Here is a 21,087-nt window from a genome sequence, read left to right on the forward strand (position 1 = left end):
AATTTTGAATTACACAAAGACAGGCCTATGACCTAACACTATCAGCTATCTTACAGTTTTGTTCTGTTACACTAAGGGGGTCAATCGGAATTCTTGAAAGAGTTGTTTTTTCAACAGTTCTTGAAAGAGCTCTCTCATCCCCACCTACCTCACAGGGTGTCTGTTATGGAGAGGGGAAGGGAAAGGAGATTGTAAGCCACTCTGAGACTACGAGTGAAGGGTGGGTTATAAATCCAGTCTCCTCCTCCTCAGACAACCATCAACCTACCTTTATCTGCCCCTCTGATCAGCTTTCCATCTCCTCCCTGGAGCCTATACCTAGCAAAAGGACAGTAGGGACCAAAGCAGCTTACATCATTCTCCTCTCCTTCTTTGACCTGCACAACAACTGTGTATGGTAGGTTAGGCTGGAACTGGCCCAAAATCATCCAATCAGCTTCCACAGCATGAACCTGGGTCTGGGAGACCCTGCTCTGAAGCACTAACTGCTATGCCACACTGGCTGTCATAGGGGGACTGCTGCTGAACAGCAGCAAGCAGCCAGGCCTAGTTAAGTCATTCCAGTCAGATGGCATGAAGTCATCCAGAGGGTGCTGCCAGGCCTAGGGTAGCCAACCTCCAGGTGGAGCCTGAAGTTCTCCTGGTATCACAACTGAACTCCAGACAACAGATATCTCTCCTGCTGGAGAAAATAACTGCTTTGGGGGGTGGAATCTATGACGTTATATTCAGCTGAGGCATCTACTCTCCCCAAACTCTGGCTTCTGTAGACTCCACCACAAAATCTCCAGGGATTTCCTACCAACCCGGAGCTGGCAACCTTAGTTAGGACTGGCCCCAATGAGTTCTCCTTCAAAGGCCAAAATAGGCCTGGAAAAGGCCTTCTCCCCCAGCCTTTTACTGGCAGAACCAAACTTGGAATATTATGGTTGCCTAGCAACAGCCACTGAGGGAAAAGTAAGCTGTCAGGAAAGGCAGCTTCCCCAGTGGTCCAATCCTCATCTGCCCTGGGGCTGGAGGGTGGGGTTGATCTCCATCAAGACTGAGCTCAGCCAATGGAAAGCAAGGTGAGTCGTCAGCAACATGGCTTGCCTTTTATGTACAGAAGAAAATTTCCTTCCAATATGGGGTTATAAATGTATTGGAATAAAAAAAAATTCCACCACACCACCATTTTTTCTCAGCCTTTCTGTTAAAAAAACACAGCAGTTGAAACCAAGTGGCTGAATTAAGATATCATTACAGAACAATCAGATGTAAATTCAACCACATTTTAGGGGTAGATGTTCTCAAGTAAATTAAGGCATCTTCTGTAGAAATCAGGATATGTCCAATCTTGTCTGTTTTCTTTGTCTAGGTTTCTTTAGGCAACTGTCAATTTTATATTTTGAATGCTTTAAAGCTTAAGGCCAGGACCACAAGGATCTACAGTTGCTAGGTTCCCCCTGGCCACTGTAGGGAGATGGGGGAGTAGGGTTCCAAATCCTGGTTGGGAAACCCCTAGAGATTTGGAGATGGAGTCTAGAGAGGACAGGGACCTCACAGGGGTACAAGGCTTTAGAGTCCACCCTCCGAGGCATCCATTTCCTCCAGGGGAGCTAATCTGTGTAGCCTGGAGAGGATCCCAAGGTCCCACCTGGAGACTGGCATTCCTACATTGAGTCACATACATACACATACAGATTTCTATACCCTTCCACATTAAGCCCCCTGAACAGTTAAGAACATAAGAACGTAAGAGAAGCCATGTTGGATCAGGCCAACAGCCCATCAAGTCCAACACTCTGTGTCACACAGTGGCAAAAAATTTTATATACACACATACATTGTGGCTAATAGCCACTGATGGACCTGTGCTCCATATTTTTATCTAAACCCTTCTTGAAGGTGGCTATACTTGTGGCCGCCACCACCTCCTGTGGCAGTGAATTCCACATGTTAATCACCCTTTGGGTGAAGAAGTACTTCCTTTTATCCGTTTTAACCTGTCTGCTCAGCAATTTCATCGAATGCCCACGAGTTCTTGTATTGTGAGAAAGGGAGAAAAGTACTTCTTTCTCTACTTTCTCCATCCCATGCATTATCTTGTGGTATACCATAGAGTATGCGCCTCAAGGCGTCTGCCTGGAATAGAGAGACCCCCAGGGCCGGTGCTAGGCTTTCTGGCGCCCTAGGCAAACCACCCACTAGCGCCCCCCACATTATTAAAAAAACAGGGAAAATGAAGAGTGCCAAACTTGAAACTTTTCACATTTTTAATTTACTGATTTTTAATTTTTCAAAAAAAAATGTGATAAGTTATTTAAAAAATGGTGGGAGTAAGTGCTTGCCGGCTACGCCAGGAAGGACGATGGCGGAATAGGATGAGGTGAGAGGCCAAGTCTCACATTAGGGAGAGGGGGGGGTGGCTTGGCTTTATTGAGGGAGGCTTGGTGATGAGAGAGGACAAGGTGACAGTGGTCAGGAGCCAGAGTCATCATGCATCGGGGAGGGGGTGCCAGTGGTGACCCCTAGGCCAGGTGGCACCCTAGGCGACTGCCTACTCCCACGCGCCAGCCCTGGAGATCCCCCCCCCCCCGAAAGAGCATTTCATGTTGTGTGAGAGATTGTTACCAAAAGGAATTGTTGGCACTCTCCCACATGTGCGTGAAGTGCTCCTGTTTTCTGCGGTCCCCAACCTTAATGCTTAACTATGCTTTGGGATAGATCCAGGTGGGCAGCCATGTTGGTCTGAAGTAGTTGAACAAAGCAGGAGTCAAGTTTCACCTTTAAGACCAACCAAGTTTTATATGCTTTGGAATGATCAATCACAACCACATTCAGTATTTTAAGCAAACAGAGACTTCTGATGGAGACCGCATTTGTTAACAAAACGAATGCTCCCTTCTCATGAGGTATTCCCCTCTCCTGTGGTACTAATGTCTTTACCATGAGCAAGTTAAAAAAACAACTGGTCATGACTCAACAGTGTGGCAATGGTGTTTCAAAGCCCAGCTCCAGTAGGAAAAGGAAAGGTCCCCTGTGCAAGCACCAGTCGTTTCCGACTTTGGGGTGACGTTGCTTTTACAACATTTTCACGGCAGACTTTTTACGGGGTGGTTTGCCATTGCCTTCCCCAGTCATCTACACTTTCCCCCCAGCAAGCTGGGTTCTCATTTTACTGACCTCGGGAGGATGGAGGCTGAGTCAACCTCCAGCCGGCTACCTGAAGACCCAGCTACGCCGGGGATCGAAATCAGGTCGTGAGCAGAGCTTAGGACTGCAGTACTGCAGCTTTAACACTCTGCGCCACGGGGCTCCAGTAGGGCTACATCAAAACCAGCATTCTTTTCAGAACTGGAGAAATTAAACTAACCTACTGACAGCATTGGTAGGACTTGACTTGCCTTCAGTTCTGGGCACCACAGTTCAAGAACGCTGCCGACAGTTATCTGGCAATGACGCTTGAAGCACTGGCTGCTGGATACAGAATGTTCTATTTCAGGGCAGAATGTTAGACTAGATAAAAAAAAAACCAGCCCTTTTTAAAACCACATAATTGGTGAAATTGCACGAGAGCTGCAACAGTTTCAGCCGAATTGCTCAGGAGCAAGTGGTTTTTACCACTGCATCACAGAAACAGGATCTGCAAACCACTTACGGTTGAGCTGGTAAGTAATTTATAAGAAAGCAAAGTCCAGTGAAATCTGCAGTCAAATAAATGTGCCTAGAATCACAGTATTCGTTCCACTGACCGCAGAGATGTTATGCCAGGTCAGGTTAACAATGGCTGAAGTATTCTAGTTCAGAGTGCAGCATCCTTCCATTGATTATACGTTTTAATATATCACAAAAACATCCCCCCAATTATATTAGATTAAATGTACAGTATCACGGAATAGGGAGTGCTTTAATTTGGCACCACCAATCCAATCTATCATCTCCATCAAGGTTTTCCATAAACGATCACATATTTTCAGATTTTTTTTTAACCTTTTACCACTTGTTATTTTAGAGGAATGCGATACATAAATTTAAACATGTCAGACACAGTGTTCAGCACTTCTAATGATATATTACCTTCATATTATTGAAGTCCCTGAGGAAGTTTGGCAGACATCACTCCATCATCAAGGCATTATTACCATGTTTTTAACTTTAATCTTAAGCGCCTAAGAGCGTCATGCTTCTGAATTCACACTCTTATCATTATTATGAAGGGAAAAAGCCCCTCCTGGATTACCTTAACTGGCCTATGCTACATTACACTTGGTGGTAGTACAGTTTTGTTGTCCAAACAAGATTTCTAGTCTTATGTTAACTTTGTTTAAACAACCTACACGCTTTTGTAATGCGGTGAAAGATCACAACAGAAATAACTTACAAATCAGATTCTGGTTTTTTTTTTAAAAAACTTCCTTAAATATACCGAACATTCCAAAAACTAACATCTTTGAATGAAAACGCAGTGGGCACGATCACATGAGAGATATGGCCCGGCCTAGCCACGCTTCTCCTCTGGATTAAACAGGCACGATCGCACATGCACATCTGCCCCATATCCTGCCCATACTTACCTCGTTGTAAGATGAGCTGGGACTGGATTAAATAGTCACCAGGAACTTCCCAGTAGCAAATTTCTGAAGCACATGTATGGTGCGTTTCTTGGCTGTCTGAACGGCTGGTGCACACAATGCATGCACCCTGGGAGCAGTATAAATGCTTCTCTTGTACATGCGCGGCTCATGCCTCTCTGGGCGGAGGCTGTGTGATTGCTGCAGAAAGCATTAAAGAGCAACAGTTCCTTCAAAGATGGGAGACAGCCATGGCAAATTCTGAGTGTGATCGCACCCAGTGTATGAATCCTTCAGTTTGGAACTAAAGTCTGCTTGCACTCTGAATAAAGAGACATTGGCTGGCTTTCATTGAACTGGATCCCACAGATCTGTTCCACTAATGGCAGTGGCTTTCCTCCAGTGCAAGGAGCCTTCCTTCCCCTGCTATCAGGAGAAGAAACCATCTGTTAGCAGAAAGTGAAGTCATATATTTTATCTTGTATGTTTTTAATACTGCTGAGCCTTCTGTGTGGGAGAGGGCAGGCTAGGAGCCCAATGAAAAAATAAATAAAAAACAAAAGAACGGATCTGCAGAATCCAACCCACAATTACTTAGTACTCCATTGCATTATATTTAACTCTGATTATATGCTATACCAGGGTGCTTCAAGAACTGTCATAGAGTTATCCTAAGTCTCATTGACTTAGGATAACTCTGTGATGATGCTTGAGGTGGAGACAAATTTGTAGCGGAGACAAAAGTGGCACAGTCTGGCCCATGCAACGGGCCAAGCAGATGAATACAAAAGGGAAGGAACGCAACATCTCTGAAGGACTTCTGAGCTAAAATATGCTTCAGTTGCCTCTCAAAAACACTAGTCTCAGGGCTTTTTTTGAGCAGGAATGCACAGGAACGCAGTTCTAAGTGGCTTGGCATCATGGGGTGTGGCCTAATATGCAAATGAGTTCCTGTTAGGCTTCTTCTACAAAAAAAGCCCTGACCAGTCCACACAGCATGTGGGGAATAGCTCCATAACAAGTGCTATACAAACTGAGAAAAGCAAGAGGACCACACCCTGACTCTTGCTGCCCAGTCAAGGGATGAACTAAAAACTGGATGGCAGCGGACGGTGTCAAAGAAAGACTCATGCACCCACGATATAAGAGACTCATCTTATATGCTTGGAATCAGTGTTCTCTCTAAGCTGCAGAGTCTTGTGAGCAAAAATTCTACTTTATGAGCTACTGGCATTAAAGTTGTGAGCTACTGCATAAATTATTGTGCTCTGGGGTCATCCTTCCTGAGCTAAGACAAAAATGTGTGAGCTGGAGGTTAAAAATCTGTGAGCTAGTTCATGCTAACTCAGCTTACAGGGAACACTGTTCAGAACATGCGTCAAGAGCTTTGGCAGAGAAGGGGTTATTCTATCTATCTATCTATCTATCTATCTATCTATCTATCTATCTATCTATCTATCTATCTATCTATCTATCTATCTATCTATTTATCTATCTATCTATCTATCATCTATCTATCAGATTATATCCCGCCCTCCCTCGATAGGCTCAGGGTAGCTAACAACAGTTTAAAACATTAGCAAACATATTAAAATTAGATCTATAAAAACATTTCCATATATATTAAAAATCCGAGATGGCAAGCTTCTGTTTTCCATTATATTAATTCAGTGAGATTGTCGATGATGAAGGTAATAGCCACCTCTCCCTAACCATTAAAGGAAAGTTTGAAAAGTTCGGTCTTACAGGCCCTGCGGAACTGTGGCAGGTCCTGCAGGGCCCTGATGTTGTTGGGGAGGGCATTCCACAAAGTGGGGGCTGGTACCGAGAACGCTCTGGCTCTAGTGCAGGTCAATCGAGCTTCTCTCGGTCCAGGGATCTGAAGGAGATTTTGAGACCGTGAACGTAGTGCTCTCTGGAGTACGTATGGGGAAAGGCAGACAGGTAGAAAGACAGGCTCCAGACCATATAAGGCTTTAAAGGTTATAACCAGCACCTTGAAGTGAATCCGGAATGCCACAGGCAACCAATGAAACGCTTTCAGCATAGGCTGAATGTGCTCCCGTACAGGTAGCTCCATTAACAACCTGGCTGCTGCGTTTTGCACCAGTTGCAGCCTCCGAATAAATATCTACCATACACCATGTTTTGTAAAAATTAGGGTTGAATGTATGGCTTCAGAATGAAAATGAAGACCACTAAGTAGTTTTGGGGCAATAAGAGCCCCCAAACCCACTTCCTAATGAGCTGATCCTTATATTTGCAGTTTTGCACAAAAGGTGTAGATAGCACTCGTACAGCTAGGGATGCTATCTCTCTGTAAAAAAGAAAGAGGTTACAACTTGAACACCCAAGTTAGTTTAAAGAGGCTCTTCTTCACCTTTTCCAGTGTTTTTAGCTTCCAAGATGACACTAGGAAAAGTTAGGGATGAAGGAAGAAGACGAGGAGGGGGGGCATGTGAAATAAAAGAGAAAAGAACAGGGAAGAGCAGAAGAAAAGGAGAGGAAAAGGAGAGACACAGTGCATTGCTAGTCACATATAAGACCTGAGTTTATACCCTTTTTTAGGCATAAAAGCTCAGTGGGTAATTCTGGATCAGTTACTCTCTTTCAACCTAACCTATAGTGAGGTTAAAGAGGAGAACTACAGATGAATAGAGTTGACCATCTAGTCCAACCCCCTGCTCAATGCAGGATCAGCCTAGAGCATCCCTGACAAGTGTTTGTCCAGCCATTGTTCAAAGACTGCCAGTGAGGAGGAGCTCACAACCTCCCTCGGCAGTCAATTCCACTGCTGAACAACTCTTACAGTAAAAAAAGTTTTTCCTAAAATCCAGCCGGTACCTTTCTGTCCTTAATTTAGGCACATTATTGCAAAACCTCTCATCTGCTGCCAATAGGAACAGCTCCCTGCCCTCTAAGTTGCAGCCCTTCAAATCATGCCCCCCCACAACATCCTCTTTTCCAGAATGAACATGTCCAAGTCCCTCAGCCTTTCCTCACAGGGTTTGTCTCCAGGTCCCTGATCATCCCTGTCATTCTCCACTGCACCTGCCCATTCTGTCCACATCCTTCGTGAAGGGAGGTCTCCAGAACTGCACACAATACTCCAGGTGTGGCCTGACCAATGCAGGATTCAGTGGGACTATGACCTCTTGTAATTTGGATGTTAGAACATAAGCGAAGCCATGTTGGATCAGGCCAATGGCCCATCCGGTCCGACACTCTGTGTCACACAGTGGCCAAAAAACCCAAGTGCCATCAAGAGGTCCACCAGTGGCACTAGAAGCCCTTCCACTCTGCCCCCCCACCAAGCACCAAGAATACAGAGCATCACTGCCCCAGACAGAGAGTTCCACCAATAAGCTGTGGCTAATAGCCACTGATGGACCTCTGCTCCATATGCTTATCCTTTCCCATCTTGAAGCTGTCTATGCTTGTAGCTGCCACCACCTCCTGTGGCAGTGAATTCCACATGTTAATCACCCTTTGGGCGTTTTAACCTTTCTTCATAGGGAAAGTGTTCCAACCCTTAATCATCCTAGTTGCCCTTTTCTGCACTTTCCCCAATGTTATGCCTCTGTTATGCCACTCGAGTTCATTGGAGGAATGGTAGCATAAATATGTGATGCAGAATGATAGATAACAGGTTTTTCCTCTGTTTTATTGTTCTCCTTTGCGTACATGAACAAAAAAATTTCTACTACTGTCAGACCAGGCTAAACAGGGTCAGCCCTGGTTAGCATTTGGATGGGAGACCACCAAAGATATCAAGGGTTGCTACGCATAGTCAGGCAATAGAAACCACATGTAATTATCCCTTGACTTGAAAACCCTACAGGGTTGTCGTCAGTCATCTGTTATATGAAGGCACTTTCCAATACCACCACTGCTGGCTACCTCCTTTACTGAATGTGTCCTTCTTGCTGAAGCCTTGGTCAATCAGACAGTTATGTTTGAATGGGTGTGTATATAAGTGTTTGTGTGTGTGTGTGTGACTATTCAGGCCATGTGCCCCAAATCTAGATTGGCAATCTGTTCCGTTTTGCTATAGTCACTGATTTTGATGGCTACAAGGCTTGTATTTTCATGAAAGGTACAGCACAAATTCATGGCACCACTTGCGCTTTGACAGAGACAGGTTTTATGGTAATTTCTGCTTTTATACAGCTCTGAACCCGTGATGCCTTTCCAAATCACTCATGAGTCATGACTCCGACTAGTCAGCCAAATTAGGTGCTGACAAGAGGATTTTATACTTGTCTGCCTGATGCTGCTCATATAAAAAGAACAGGTAACTCTGTGTGCGTGTGTGTGTGTGTGAAGTGTGTCAACTCGCTTCCGACCCTAGGAATTAATGTCCTCCAAAACATCCTATCATTTTCTTGATCAATGCTTCTTGGAAGGAATCGATCATCCTTTCTTCTCTTTTGTACAGTTCTTCAGTATATTGTTCCCATCTCTTCTTTATTTTTCCCCCAGATAATGTATTTACGTGTGGTTCTTTCAGCACATCTAACCATGGTTTAAATGTCCCTTTGATTTCTTGATCTTGTGCAACAGATGTCTTGTTCTTCCTTTTTTTGTTGTTCACATCTCTTTCTTTACACTGGTCATTATAACAGTTCTGTTTGTCTCTGCGTTTGGAACATGGTGCTTAGGCTTTTGATTCTGTTTCTGCCACCTTTTACTTTTGCTTCTTATTTGTCTTTAGCCATTTTAAGAGTTTCATCAGTCATCCAATGAGGCTTTTCCTTGACTATGGAAATAGTCTTTGCACATTTCCCCTTAATAGAAGAAAACTGCAGATTTATACCCCGCCCTTCTCTCTGAATCAGAGTCTCAGAACGGTTTACAATCTCCTTTACCTTCTTCCCCCACAACAGATACCCTGTGAGGTGGTTGCGACTGGGAGAGCTTTCCCAGAAGCCTCCCTTTCAAGGACAGCTCTGTGAGAGCTATGGCTAACCCAAGACATTCCGGCAGCTGCAAATGGAGGAGTGGGGAATCAAACCCGGTTCTCCCAGATAAGAGTCCACACACTTAACCACTACACCATACTGGGTCTCAGGTTTTTATCTCTGGTTTTAATCCATTGTTTTTCTGGTTCATATTAACTTGAATTTATCTTGTTGACAACTTGGTAATGCAAACCTGTTAGTTATATGGTTTTGCAACTCTTCAAGGATGTTGCTTAGAATGTATTTTAGCATTATGACTCTTTTGGTGTTTTTTTTTCTTAAGCATTATTCTAATATATATTACCGTAACAATTCATTAGCTATATAACAATTGGTTCCAGGTCTTGTCCTTTATAAAGTTTATATCTTCACTAACTGGCATTACATTTTATGACATACATAACCCAGCCTGACAAGGTCTCATTTATGTCAGATCCAGCCCCGATAACAAATGAGTTTGACACCCCTAACATAGAAGTTCTCCCCTGAAACTCACCCCATGAAGTCAGTCCTTTATATATGGAATCAAAAATACTGTCTTTAGATTTAAGAAGACTGCACTATTCACTATACATTTAATGAAAACATGGAGAACCATGCCAAACCAAGGACCTAGTATTCAAAACGATCTGGACTGTTGCCAACATGAAAAACCTCCTCCTTCCTCGTCTGAAGAAGTGTGCACGCACACGGAAGCTTAAGTTCCGAATAAAACTAAGTTGGTCTTAAAGGTGCGATTGACTCCTATTTTGTTCTACTTCCGACCAACACAGCTGCCTCTTTGAAACTTGGTATGGTCATCTTCAGAGAGGTGAATGCAATTTTTAAAAATCTTTTTTCAGTACAGGGGGAAAACGCTTGTGAGGAATAAGATTCAGGATGGAATGAAAGCCTGTATCTTGCTGTAGGACTGTAAAATATGAAGAGTGAAATCCATACGGATAACCTGCACTGAAATAATATTTGATGAATCAAAAAAACAACAGATCATGGAGAGCAGGTGCTGGGCTCTGTAGCATTAATGGAATCTGCACTTCTCTGAGGACATATCTAAATGTACATGCTGGTGTTCTGTCATTTCCCTAACTCTCTCTCGCGACTCCAAACATCTCAGTTCTCTATTTCATTTAGAGCAGAATAATCAGCCACTGTTCAGATAGAGATATTGTACTGGCCCCAATGAACTAGATGAAGCAGAGACAAAGTTCTGAGGTAGCTGGCTGCGGCACTGAGGCTGGGTTTGAAGTGGCTTTTAACAAGTATGCTTATGCCTTCCTCGTGGAAACAAATGCCTTTCCCCATAGCAAAGCCCAAAGACAAGATGTATGAGTCTTAGAAGTCTGCTTCATAAATTTCTGGCAAGTGCTCTTCCATTAAGCAAAAGTAGCAGAGATCACGGCCGCCGGCAGAACAAAACTGTATACAGAGGTCACGGAGCCCTCTTTTGCTCTTTCATTCTCACCACCTTATTTATAGAAATATCCTTTCATTGGAAAGTGACATTCTAAAATAGCAGCTCTGCACAATGTTAGTTATAGTTTAAAAGGAGCAGCTCAGAAGGATGGTGTTTTAGTACTTAGTTGCATGTATGACATCACCCATGGCCACCTATATTATTTGTATATCCTAAAAGAAGCAGGAAAGTGAAAAAAGAGACTCATCATGGAGTCTGCCAGGCAGAATCTAGTTTCCTACAGTCAGCTGGTGCTCCACACTGACTCCAACAATAACTGCCCCCCACGGAGATGAAAGTTCTGACAAACCAATTTTATATTGATTAATGTACATTTTATATTTCTGGGTGGGATCTCCCTCCCCCTCTCTTTCTCTCTGTCAAGAGAGATACACAAACTTTTGCTTTCTCAGTGTGCATGCACGTGTGTATATGTAAAATACAGACACAGACATACAGTTGCTCATATTTATAAATGTTATGCACAATAAATATTTCTGGAGCAATGTTCATCTGTGAGTCAGAACAGGGTAGTTAATTTGAATTTTCCCTTCACTATCCATTAGTGGTCTTCATTAGCAGACCACACTTATATATGAGAAGGACAACTTACAAACCCTCTATAGGGAAATCCTGAGCCCCATCCGTTTTCTTTCTGGCACTCCAATGGAAACCAGCTTTGCATTTATCCTTTGTTGACCCTTCCAATTCAATTTCTTCCCTTCTGATACCACCCAGGTAAGGAAGTGGCGCTGACAAGAATAATTATAATCGAAGAGCACAGCCTGGAGAAACACACACGCCGATTCCACACGGAAGGTCCCGCTCCCCTCTTCAGCAACTATAGTCATATACTTTTTTTTTTGTTTTTACATGAGGTCATCCTCCTTTCCTGTTCAAACTGTGAACAGTCTGCTTCCCCCCTAAACACTCTTCTTTTAATAAACCTGAAGGCTCCATCTTTCCCAGGATGGCATTGTTGGGGCAATCTTCTGCTTCTGATATGAAAGGGAAGCCATGGCTCACAAGGCTAAACAAAAAAAAAAAGGATTCGCCTGTGCTGTTTGGACTCTCTGTAGCAAGTAAGAACTAAGCACCAATTGCACTATCAACATGATCATCATGGGAAAAAAGCCTTCTGTGGAATTAGCGATAACTGTAGTTTTCCGTAGACTTCACCCTACAAATAATAGACTGGAGATCTAATGTAGACAGGGCTGCATAAAAGTGTGTGGGGGGGACTACAGCTGTTCACCCCAACACATGAGCTTCATTCTAATATATGATCCTTTATCTGTAATCAGAAATAATTTAGGTGAGCAAGAACTGGCTCATATGATTCTTCTGAGAAGGGAAAAGGAGGGAGAAACGTGTACCTGAGCAGAAGACTACGCGATGAACAACAGTTACATGTAAGTTCAACCTTGTTTTCATCTTCATGGCTTCTGTGCAGTCCCACATGGGAGAATAGCAAGGAGGGAGGAATGTGTGCCTGAACAGAAGACCACTTGATGAACAATAGTTACAAGTAAGTGCAACCTGGTTTTCATCTCTGTGGCTTCTGTACAGTCCCACATGGGAGAATAGCAAGCTGGCTTACTGGTAGGAGGTGGGAGTGGGATACTCAGTGAACTAAGGACTGAAGAACCACTGTCCCCACAGCTGCATCCTGTCTGGAATTGACACCAAATGTGCGGTATTTAATGAACATTGATGGGGAGGATCAGGTGGCCACCTTGTAGATGCTGTCCAAAGGGACATTGCTGAGGAAGGCTGCAGTGGAGGACTGAAACCTGGCCGAGTGAGCCCTGAGCTGGAGTGGGCAATCCACTTTAGAGGCAGAGTACCCCAGTTGGATGGCCTTGACAAGCCAGAGTGAGATGGTTTGGGAAGAGGTTGCCTGGTCCTTGCACGGGGTAGAAATCCAATAATCTCCTCTTCCTCCTCATCCTTTTCTTCTTCCTCCTCCTCCCAGCTTCCTATGAATATATTGTCTGGTTTTGCTTAAAATTTATAATAAACATGTGATGAAAATATGGCAATATTTTCCCCATGCATGTAGTACAGAAATTGGAAAGTCTTCAAGCAACTGTTAATTTTTTACAGTTGTTCCAGAATCTGGATCTGTAAGTGAGAAACAGATCACAAATTGTTACAGGTCTCAGACGTCATAAAGAATTGTGGTTTACTGAAAGCTTCCTTGTCTGCAATGTTAGTACTGTTTGCTGAGGCAAGACTAAGGGAGTGTGCAAGGACTTTGGCTCATTCTTTTTACAGAGAATGGTGCTGGGTTTTTTTTTGGGGGGGGGGTGGGTTGTGACACTTGAATGCAGCCATTCACTTCTGCCCTTCATATGTGCTATCACTGCTCATTTCAATGGCTCGAAGAATGTGACTGCTTTCGACTTGGCAATCTTAGTAATAATCTTCAGGCAAATGTTCTCACAGAATGAGCAAATTGGATGTTTTTAAGCCTCAAGTCATTCATTTGACATGCCAAGGTCAGAGGCTGTGTTAGGAGAGATACTGAATCATATTTAAAATTCCTATGAAAGACAGAAAGGAAATAAATTGCAGACATTATTAACCCACTGAAATGCAGGAGGAATACTCGGAGGAGAGTGACCTGGGGGCAAAAGTGTTTCTGGTCGGTACACTGTGGCCTTGTACATCAAAACTGGTGGATATTTCATTCACCAAAGCATCGGCTGCCTAATTCAGTGTAGCTTTTGTGGGAAGATATTAACTCATGTTCCAAGTGGCCCTGGAGGAGCTTGATGGAGAAGTCTGTTAAAACTGATACTCTTCAAAGCAGCACAGACTTCCATAAATGTCTCCAGCTGATTTTGTCTTGAGGAGCCTCCGTGGTGGAAATCTGAGCCTGCTGTGGTATTTAGGACATTAACTAGAGAAGAGGAGCAGGACTCCATGGAGAGGCAGGAAACTTATCTGTTGTGGGGAGTGGGGGGAGAGCTGTCAAAGAGATGTTTCCTACAGCAGCAGATAAGGCAACAGAAGGAATCTTGAAAACTAAAAGAAATGGCAATATAAAGTTTGCTAAACTAAGAGTTAGGAAATCATTATTCTGTTTTTATTATCTCTTTCATTGTTACTTCTTGCTTTCATTCTTTGACCCTTGCAGCTACAGTCCTAAAAGTAGAGAGATGTAGGATAATTACCATCTTCTAATTTCCCTTTACTTACATGGTTAAGTGCGCCTTCAGTATGGTTCACACATACTTTAGGCAAACTTTCTCCTTTATCATGCATCACTGAGGTCATATGAAGGTCTTTTAGAATTCTCCTTTCTTCTGCCTTCTAGACAGACATGAGTCTTTTTTACTACTATGGATGAGGCAACTGGGAGGGGGTTGGAACAAGTCCTATTAATATATCTAATTCTTAACATGGCCAAATCTTTAGATTTGGAGACTGTAGCCATGAATAGTTTATACAGATCTTTCCACCCCAAGGTTGTATATTGGGGGTGTGTGTGTGTTAAACTATGCATCTAATAGAAGGGGCACCTATAGTTCTAAGGAATGAATGCCCTAAGTGGCCATTGCTGGGCAATAACAGCATTATTGCTAGCCTTCAAGTCTTGGCTTCTGTCAGTCACATACTGTCAGACTAACGTATGCCATAGGATTGTTGTGAAGAAAAAAAAGAAGGCAAGGAGAATGATATAAAGTCTTTTGGGTCTCTATTGCAGGGAAGGGGAGGGTATAAATGAAGTAAGTAAATAATTATAACTGAATTTGTAGGGTAGATAAAAGTTAGTTGGGTTAGGGGTGGGAATGACAGAAAGAAGCAAGGAAAGGTGAGGCTAGGGGGCTGCCAGGAGGTGGAAAAGATGGCAAGGAGGGGAACGGGCAGGCAGCATGGGGAGGAGAGTGGTGGGTAGATTAAGCGAAGTGGGGTGGGCAGGCAGAGCAACTAGGATGGAGTGAGTGGGTGGGTAGAATGGCAAAGATGGGGGTGGCAGCAGAGTGGATATAGAGACATGGATTGACCCAGACATGGCAAGTTTCAGGCATGGGAATTACATTGTTGGATTGAAAGTTCTTCGGCAATTGCTTGGGGGAGGGGGTGGGGAGCGGCAGAAGAGGCTGCAGTGGAAGGAGCCCACTCGGAAGCCTAGGAGCACATGATAAAGCACCTGTGACCAACCTCAGAATGAAAAGCCCTATCACTCTGACTCGCTTCATACGGAACCTATAACTCCTGAAAATTCTTGATAATAACAAAAATGTTACTATCTCAGTAAAAATACAAAACCTGACAAAACACCAAACAGAAATGAAGCAATGTTAATTTGCACCGCTTGAGGATCCAAATCTGCTAGGAACGCTCTCGTCTATCGCCTTTCAGCGACATCTGTTTACACACTGCTAATCACATATTGCTAATTCAGTTTCGCACTGATGACTGACACGTAACATCAGCCAACCAGAATTTTAAGTCAAACCAGCTCCTCTAAAAAGCCCTAAAATACTTGCATAAACCCCCGTCGTCCCTGTAAGTCGATCCTGAGAACAATATTTGCCACTTAACGGCAGACATGATGTTATAGACGTTAAGATTTCCAAGATTTGTAGGGTGTGGGATTCCTTAAAACTGACGTATTCTTTCCCTCGGGCATTGTCAAATCCTGAATTGGGCTAGAATGCTGATATGACTCCTTCCTGTACTGGAGGCAGTCAAAAGGCAGAAGATTCTGCTGAAAAGAGTATTAAGATGCCTTGCCAAGAAAGCCTGTTTTCTTATGAAGAAATGACACTTTTAAATTTGCTTGTGTGTCAGGCAACATGCAGCTTGTATATTTTTTTTAACATTCAGGCAGTCACCAATTGGTGGGATTTTTGCAACGAGGAGGCATAAATGTGATAAAGGCAGGGCTTTTTTGTAGAAAAAGTCCAGCAGGAACTCATTTGCGTATTAGGCCACACCTCCTGACACCAAGCCAGCCGGAACTGCGTTCCTGTGCCTTCCTGCTCAAAAAAAGCCCTGGATAAAGGTAACATTCAGTCTCCCAGAGCCGTTCATGGGAGGGACGGGGTATAAATGAACGGAAATAAATTAAATAAAAACAAATAAATAAAAAGTACAGACGAGCCAGACAAGCCAAATCCTCAGCCGGACAGCAAATAGATGCTGGCGCACCAAAATAAGGGTGATTTCCTCAGGATATCATTATCTCAAGGAAAAGTTTCATACTACATATTCTTTCCAAAATTACAAACTATTTCATTTTGTGCTGCTCAATGCAGCCAACATGCTTGAGAGGGCAAAAAATAGATGAAGAAAAATAATAATAAAAAGGCCTGGAAAATGTATCTTGGCAAAGTCTGATGAATGGGTAGATTTCACAGGTTTTCCCTATAGGGTTCTTAGGACTTTTCAGGATCACCGGGCTGCACTCCCATATGAAAGCAAAGCAGAAGGCAACTGCTTTACACTACCTTACCCTTCCTTTGAAGAAAAGTGTCGCGTCTGGGAGAAAGTTAATTAGTCTCCATGATAATTTGGCTCAAAGACTGTAATAAACAGGCATGAACTCTTGTGTTGAATTACAGCTGCTGCCTTTTGCACTTCAGGTTATTATCCAACAAAGATTTATTTCTTAACACTACTGGAATCTCGCCCGCATATGCACAGACAATTTGAGGTGTTAGATGAAATGCTTCTACTAAATCACAGCTCTTTCTATGCCATGTTGCATGTGTACACAAATGCCTTCTAAAGAAATTTTTACGAAATTTTCTCCATTGCAGGCCTGTACACGCGCAGTCCCAATGTGTGCCTGCACAGATCAAAGATGAGCCATAAATTCACACCCAAAAATTGTTTTTTGTGATAGCCATTATAGGTTGAGAAGGCTGTAAGAACAGGCCCCTAACAAATACCAACTGATCCAGGAGGGTAGCGGTGTTGGCCCGAAGCAATGCGACAGAGCCCACCAGCACCTTTAAGACCAACAACGTTTTATTCAGGATGTAAGCTTTCGTGTGCATGCGTGGTTTGTCAAGCAGGACGGAATCAGACAAAATGTGCATGCACGTGAAAGCTCACATCGGCCGATTCCTCACTGGCATTTGCTCCGCCCCCGCGCTTCTCCTTACACTGGCACAAGCCATCGATTCCCCACCAGTCACTCTGTAGCACCTCTTCCTTCGGGGCTACTTCCGGTTCCCGTTGTGGCAACTGGAACTCCCAAAAAAACAGCATCCTGTTGCTGCAATGGTAACAGGAAGTAGCCGCGACTTTAGAAGTGCCCACGGAGCAACTAGTGGGGAATCCATTGCCTAAGCTGGCGCAGGGAGAAGAGTGGGGGCGGAGCAAATGCCGGTGAGGAATCGGCCATCCGGAATAAAACTTTGTTGATCTTAAAGGTGCTAGTGGACTCTAACGTTGCCAAAGTACCAATTGGGTTGGGAAATTCCTGGAGATCTGGGGGGTGGAGCCTGGGGAGAGCAGGGCATGGGAAAAGGAGGGACTTCAACTTGGTATAATGCCATTAAGTCGACCTTCCAAAGCAGCTGTTTTCTCCAGGAGAACTGATCTTTGTTATCTGGAGGCCAGCTGTAATTCCGCGAAATCGCCAGCCATCACCTGAAGACTGGCAGAATAAAGCAAAATGCTTTGGTGCTAAAAGTGTTGGTATTATATTATTCCATACCACTTGTTTCCAGCTGGAAGTTTAAGCTCTCTATTATACCAGTTTTAAACAGGTTTGTGGAATGAAAGTAACAGTCCAGCTGTGGCATGGATCACTGGTGTCCACCCCTTAGTGGGGTACGCTTGATACGTCTGCTGTTCTCTTTGACAGTCTTTACCCTTCCCTTAATTTTAGTTATTTCCCTTAATGAGTTATTCACCAAAAACATAGCCATCTTGCAGATTTAAAGGGTGATACAGCATGTGCCTTTGCCACGTAACGCCTCTCTGTCCGAGGTGGTGATGCTCTGTATTCTTGGTGCTTGGGGAGGGGGACACAGTGGGAGGGCTTCTAGCCCCACTGGTGGATCTCCTGATAGCACTTGTTTTTTTGGCCAGTGTGTGACACAGAGTGTGGGACCGGATGGGCCATTGGCCTTATCCAACATGGCTTCTCTTATGTTCTCTGAGGACTGATATATAGACACTGCTCACCATTGCTATACAAAGAGAAATGGCACACTGCTGAAAAAGTAGCCCTGCAAGTCACTCTAAGCCACTGAAAATAAGCACTTCACGGGCACACTTCTAGAGTGGCGGGAAATAGCATATAAAGCCACACTGCACACACAAGCCTACCTTCAGTGCATGTGTGTACTTTACACTGTTTTAAGTACACATACACACAGAGCCTTATATATTAAACTCATGTCACTCACTGATGATCTAAGTTTACAGTTTTGGACCATTAACTAGGAGTATAAACACACTGCTAATGCACAGGAAGAAAGGGCTGGCTTTCAGAAGACATTTCCTATTGAAGCCATATATGACCGAAAGTTATATTAAAGAATCGCAGCCCTTTAATGTGACATCCAGGGAGTTTCCAGCAAAGAGGATGAGTTCCCTGAGACGGAAGGTGCTGAAAGGATTACTTGTTCTTCTGCCAGTGAGCTGCAGCGCCTCTTACACTGACACACTGATCACAAATGTTTTATAGCCAGGAGTCTGAGAAAGGATGTGTCGCTGGTGACCAAGATCGAGTTAATTCATACTATAGTACTCCCCATTACTATATATGGGTGTGAAAGTTGGATAATGAAGAAAGCAGGCAGGAAGAAAGTTGATTCCTTCGAAATTTGGTGTTGGAGGAGACTTTTATGGATACTGTGGACTGCCAAAAGGACAGATGAGGAGGTTCGGAACCAAATGAAGCCTGAACTCTCCCTAGAAGCTAAAGTGACTAAACTAAGGCTAGCTCACATTATGAGAAGGCAAGAGTCACTGGAAAAGACAACCATGCCAGGAAAAGTAGATGGCAGCAACAAAAGATGAAGAGAGATGGATTGACTCAATTTTGGACACAGGAGATGGATTGACTCAATTTTGGACACGTGCTGAAGTATTTGAGCATTTCAGCAGCCTCATTTGTTCTGCCTGTCTTCCTTACATGAGAATAGCCCCATTTACTCTTGTGTAAAGTAAAGGAGGCTCTCAAATAGCAACTCTCTGAAGCACAAAAAAAGAATTGATCTTGCAGGATCACTTGGCCCCTGACATTTTAAAACTGAAAACCTTAACAAGGATATTACAAAAAAGAAGAAGGGTTTTCCTCACTGGAAAGAAAGGTGACAAGAGTCAAGAAGTGATCTGGTGGATTTTACACAAGAGCAGCACCATTGGCTTTGGTATGTGTACTCTCATGTAAAGCAAGAGGAGGACATGATCCCAGCTCTCACGCTGGGGAGAGAGGAGGCCAGACCAGACATACATGAACATGTGAGTGTGCTCACAAGGCGGAGCAAAGAGGAAAGTGCCCCCAATGGGAATGGCTGCTTGTTTCAATGCAGGCACCTTTGACTGCTGAAACATTTCTCCACTGAGATGCAAATTAAAAGAAAGCAAAACACCTAAAGCCACCCGCCCCTCTCTGGGCTGGTTTTGGCAGGCGGATTGTGCCGAAAGTCACCAGTGCAAAAGACTTTGTTCAGATTTATGAGCAGAGGCTTCGCTGCAGATACGTTTTGCTTTGGAAAAAAGTGTGGAAGAAACCAGTTTTATTAAGAATGGGGGGAAATGGGGAAGATATCAGACAGTGATGGGATGTTTATGAAGTCTGAACACAAGTAAAAAAACACACTAACTGGGTACTGCAAGTGGATTTTTAAATATTATCTTCAGGGCTTTTTTGACAGAAAAAGCCCAGCAGGAACTCATTTGCATATTAGGCCACACTCTGGATGGCACCATCGCTTCACGCAGGGCTTTTTGTAGAAAAAGACCAGCAGGAACTCATTTGCATGTTAGGCCACATCCTCTGATGGCACCATTGCTTCACGCAGGGCTTTTTGTAGAAAAAGCTCAGCCGGAACTCATTTGCATGTTAGGCCACATCCTCTGATGGCGCCATTGCTTCGCGCAGGGCTTTTTGTAGAAAAAGCCCAGCAGGAACTCATTTGCATGTTAGGCCACACCCTCTGATGGCACCATTGCTTCATGTAGGGCTTTTTATAGAAAAAGCCCAGCAAGAACCCATTTTATGTTAGGTCACACCCTCTGATGCCAAGCCAGCCGGAACTATGTTCCTGTGTGTTCCTGCTAAAAAAAACCCCTGCTTATCTTATCTATCTGGCATCACTGCCAGATAATGTATACATTTCAAATGATCTGGTAAAATTGGCAATATAAAAGAACATGCTCAGTTGTTTCCACCATACCAGAGTGGTATGCTCCGAGATGCTTTTCAAACAGAATGCAGGCATATCCCCCTTCAAGGAGGGAAAATGAAAGGACATTTAGCCAGGCAAAAGTAAAAGCTCTCAATGTTGGGGAATCCCAATGTATAGAGGTATGCCGATGGAACAAACGTAGGGTTGCGATTCCCCACTGCCAGAATGAGATGGGCTCGAATTCCATCCAACTGAATGGAGGTATCCCAAAGTCTCTGCTTAACTATTGTTTCAGCTCCATGACAACCAACATGCGAGACAGCCGTACTAGGGAAACCGAGATGTTGTAGTTTGTCCTCTATTTTTTCCTATCCAACTTGAACAAAAACTGTCTACCAAAATTAAAGAAGTTAAACTAGAGGGGGGAAAGTTTAACTTGAACCAGAAACCAGCCAAACCTGCGATTCTACAGTTACCAGGCAGGGCTGGATTAACAATTAGGCAAAGTAGGCACTGGCCTATGGGCCTCCATGCCTTTAGGAGCCCCAGGCCGGCTTCTCCTCCCCCACAGTTACCCCCCTGCTTGCAGCCCTCCCAGCCTGCACATGCAGCCAGCAACTGAGCCGCTCTTTGCCCGACTTGCCTGGTGTGGCTGATGCTGGCATCATCACCAAGTTTGCCTCTCTCTGCCTCTCCCCCACAGCTTTGGCAAAGGGGCTTTTGAGAAGGCGCCTGCAGGCTGCAGCAGGGGCCACGGGTGGCGGGGTGGGCGGGCGCTTTAACTCTGAGGTAAT

General features: G+C 44.0%; 1 protein-coding gene across 2 annotated transcripts in view; it reads right to left on the reverse strand.

The window, feature by feature from the left end:
• GMDS (GDP-mannose 4,6-dehydratase) overlaps positions 1-21,087 on the reverse strand; it is a 402,164-nt gene that overhangs the window by 54,043 nt on the left and 327,034 nt on the right. Inside the window, exon 10 of one of the 2 annotated variants that reach the window (XM_060244261.1) lies at positions 13,342-13,513. The exons of the other annotated variant lie outside the window; for it this stretch is intronic. Within the exon in view, the coding sequence (XP_060100244.1) occupies positions 13,505-13,513 (9 nt within the window). The 3' untranslated portion in view covers positions 13,342-13,504. Of the gene's footprint in view, positions 1-13,341; positions 13,514-21,087 lie in introns of those variants that run through there. 2 annotated transcript variants of the gene reach the window in all.

The sequence above is a fragment of the Heteronotia binoei genome, chromosome 7 (assembly GCF_032191835.1).
Source record: "Heteronotia binoei isolate CCM8104 ecotype False Entrance Well chromosome 7, APGP_CSIRO_Hbin_v1, whole genome shotgun sequence".
In the NCBI taxonomy this organism is placed as follows: Eukaryota; Metazoa; Chordata; class Lepidosauria; order Squamata; family Gekkonidae; genus Heteronotia; species Heteronotia binoei.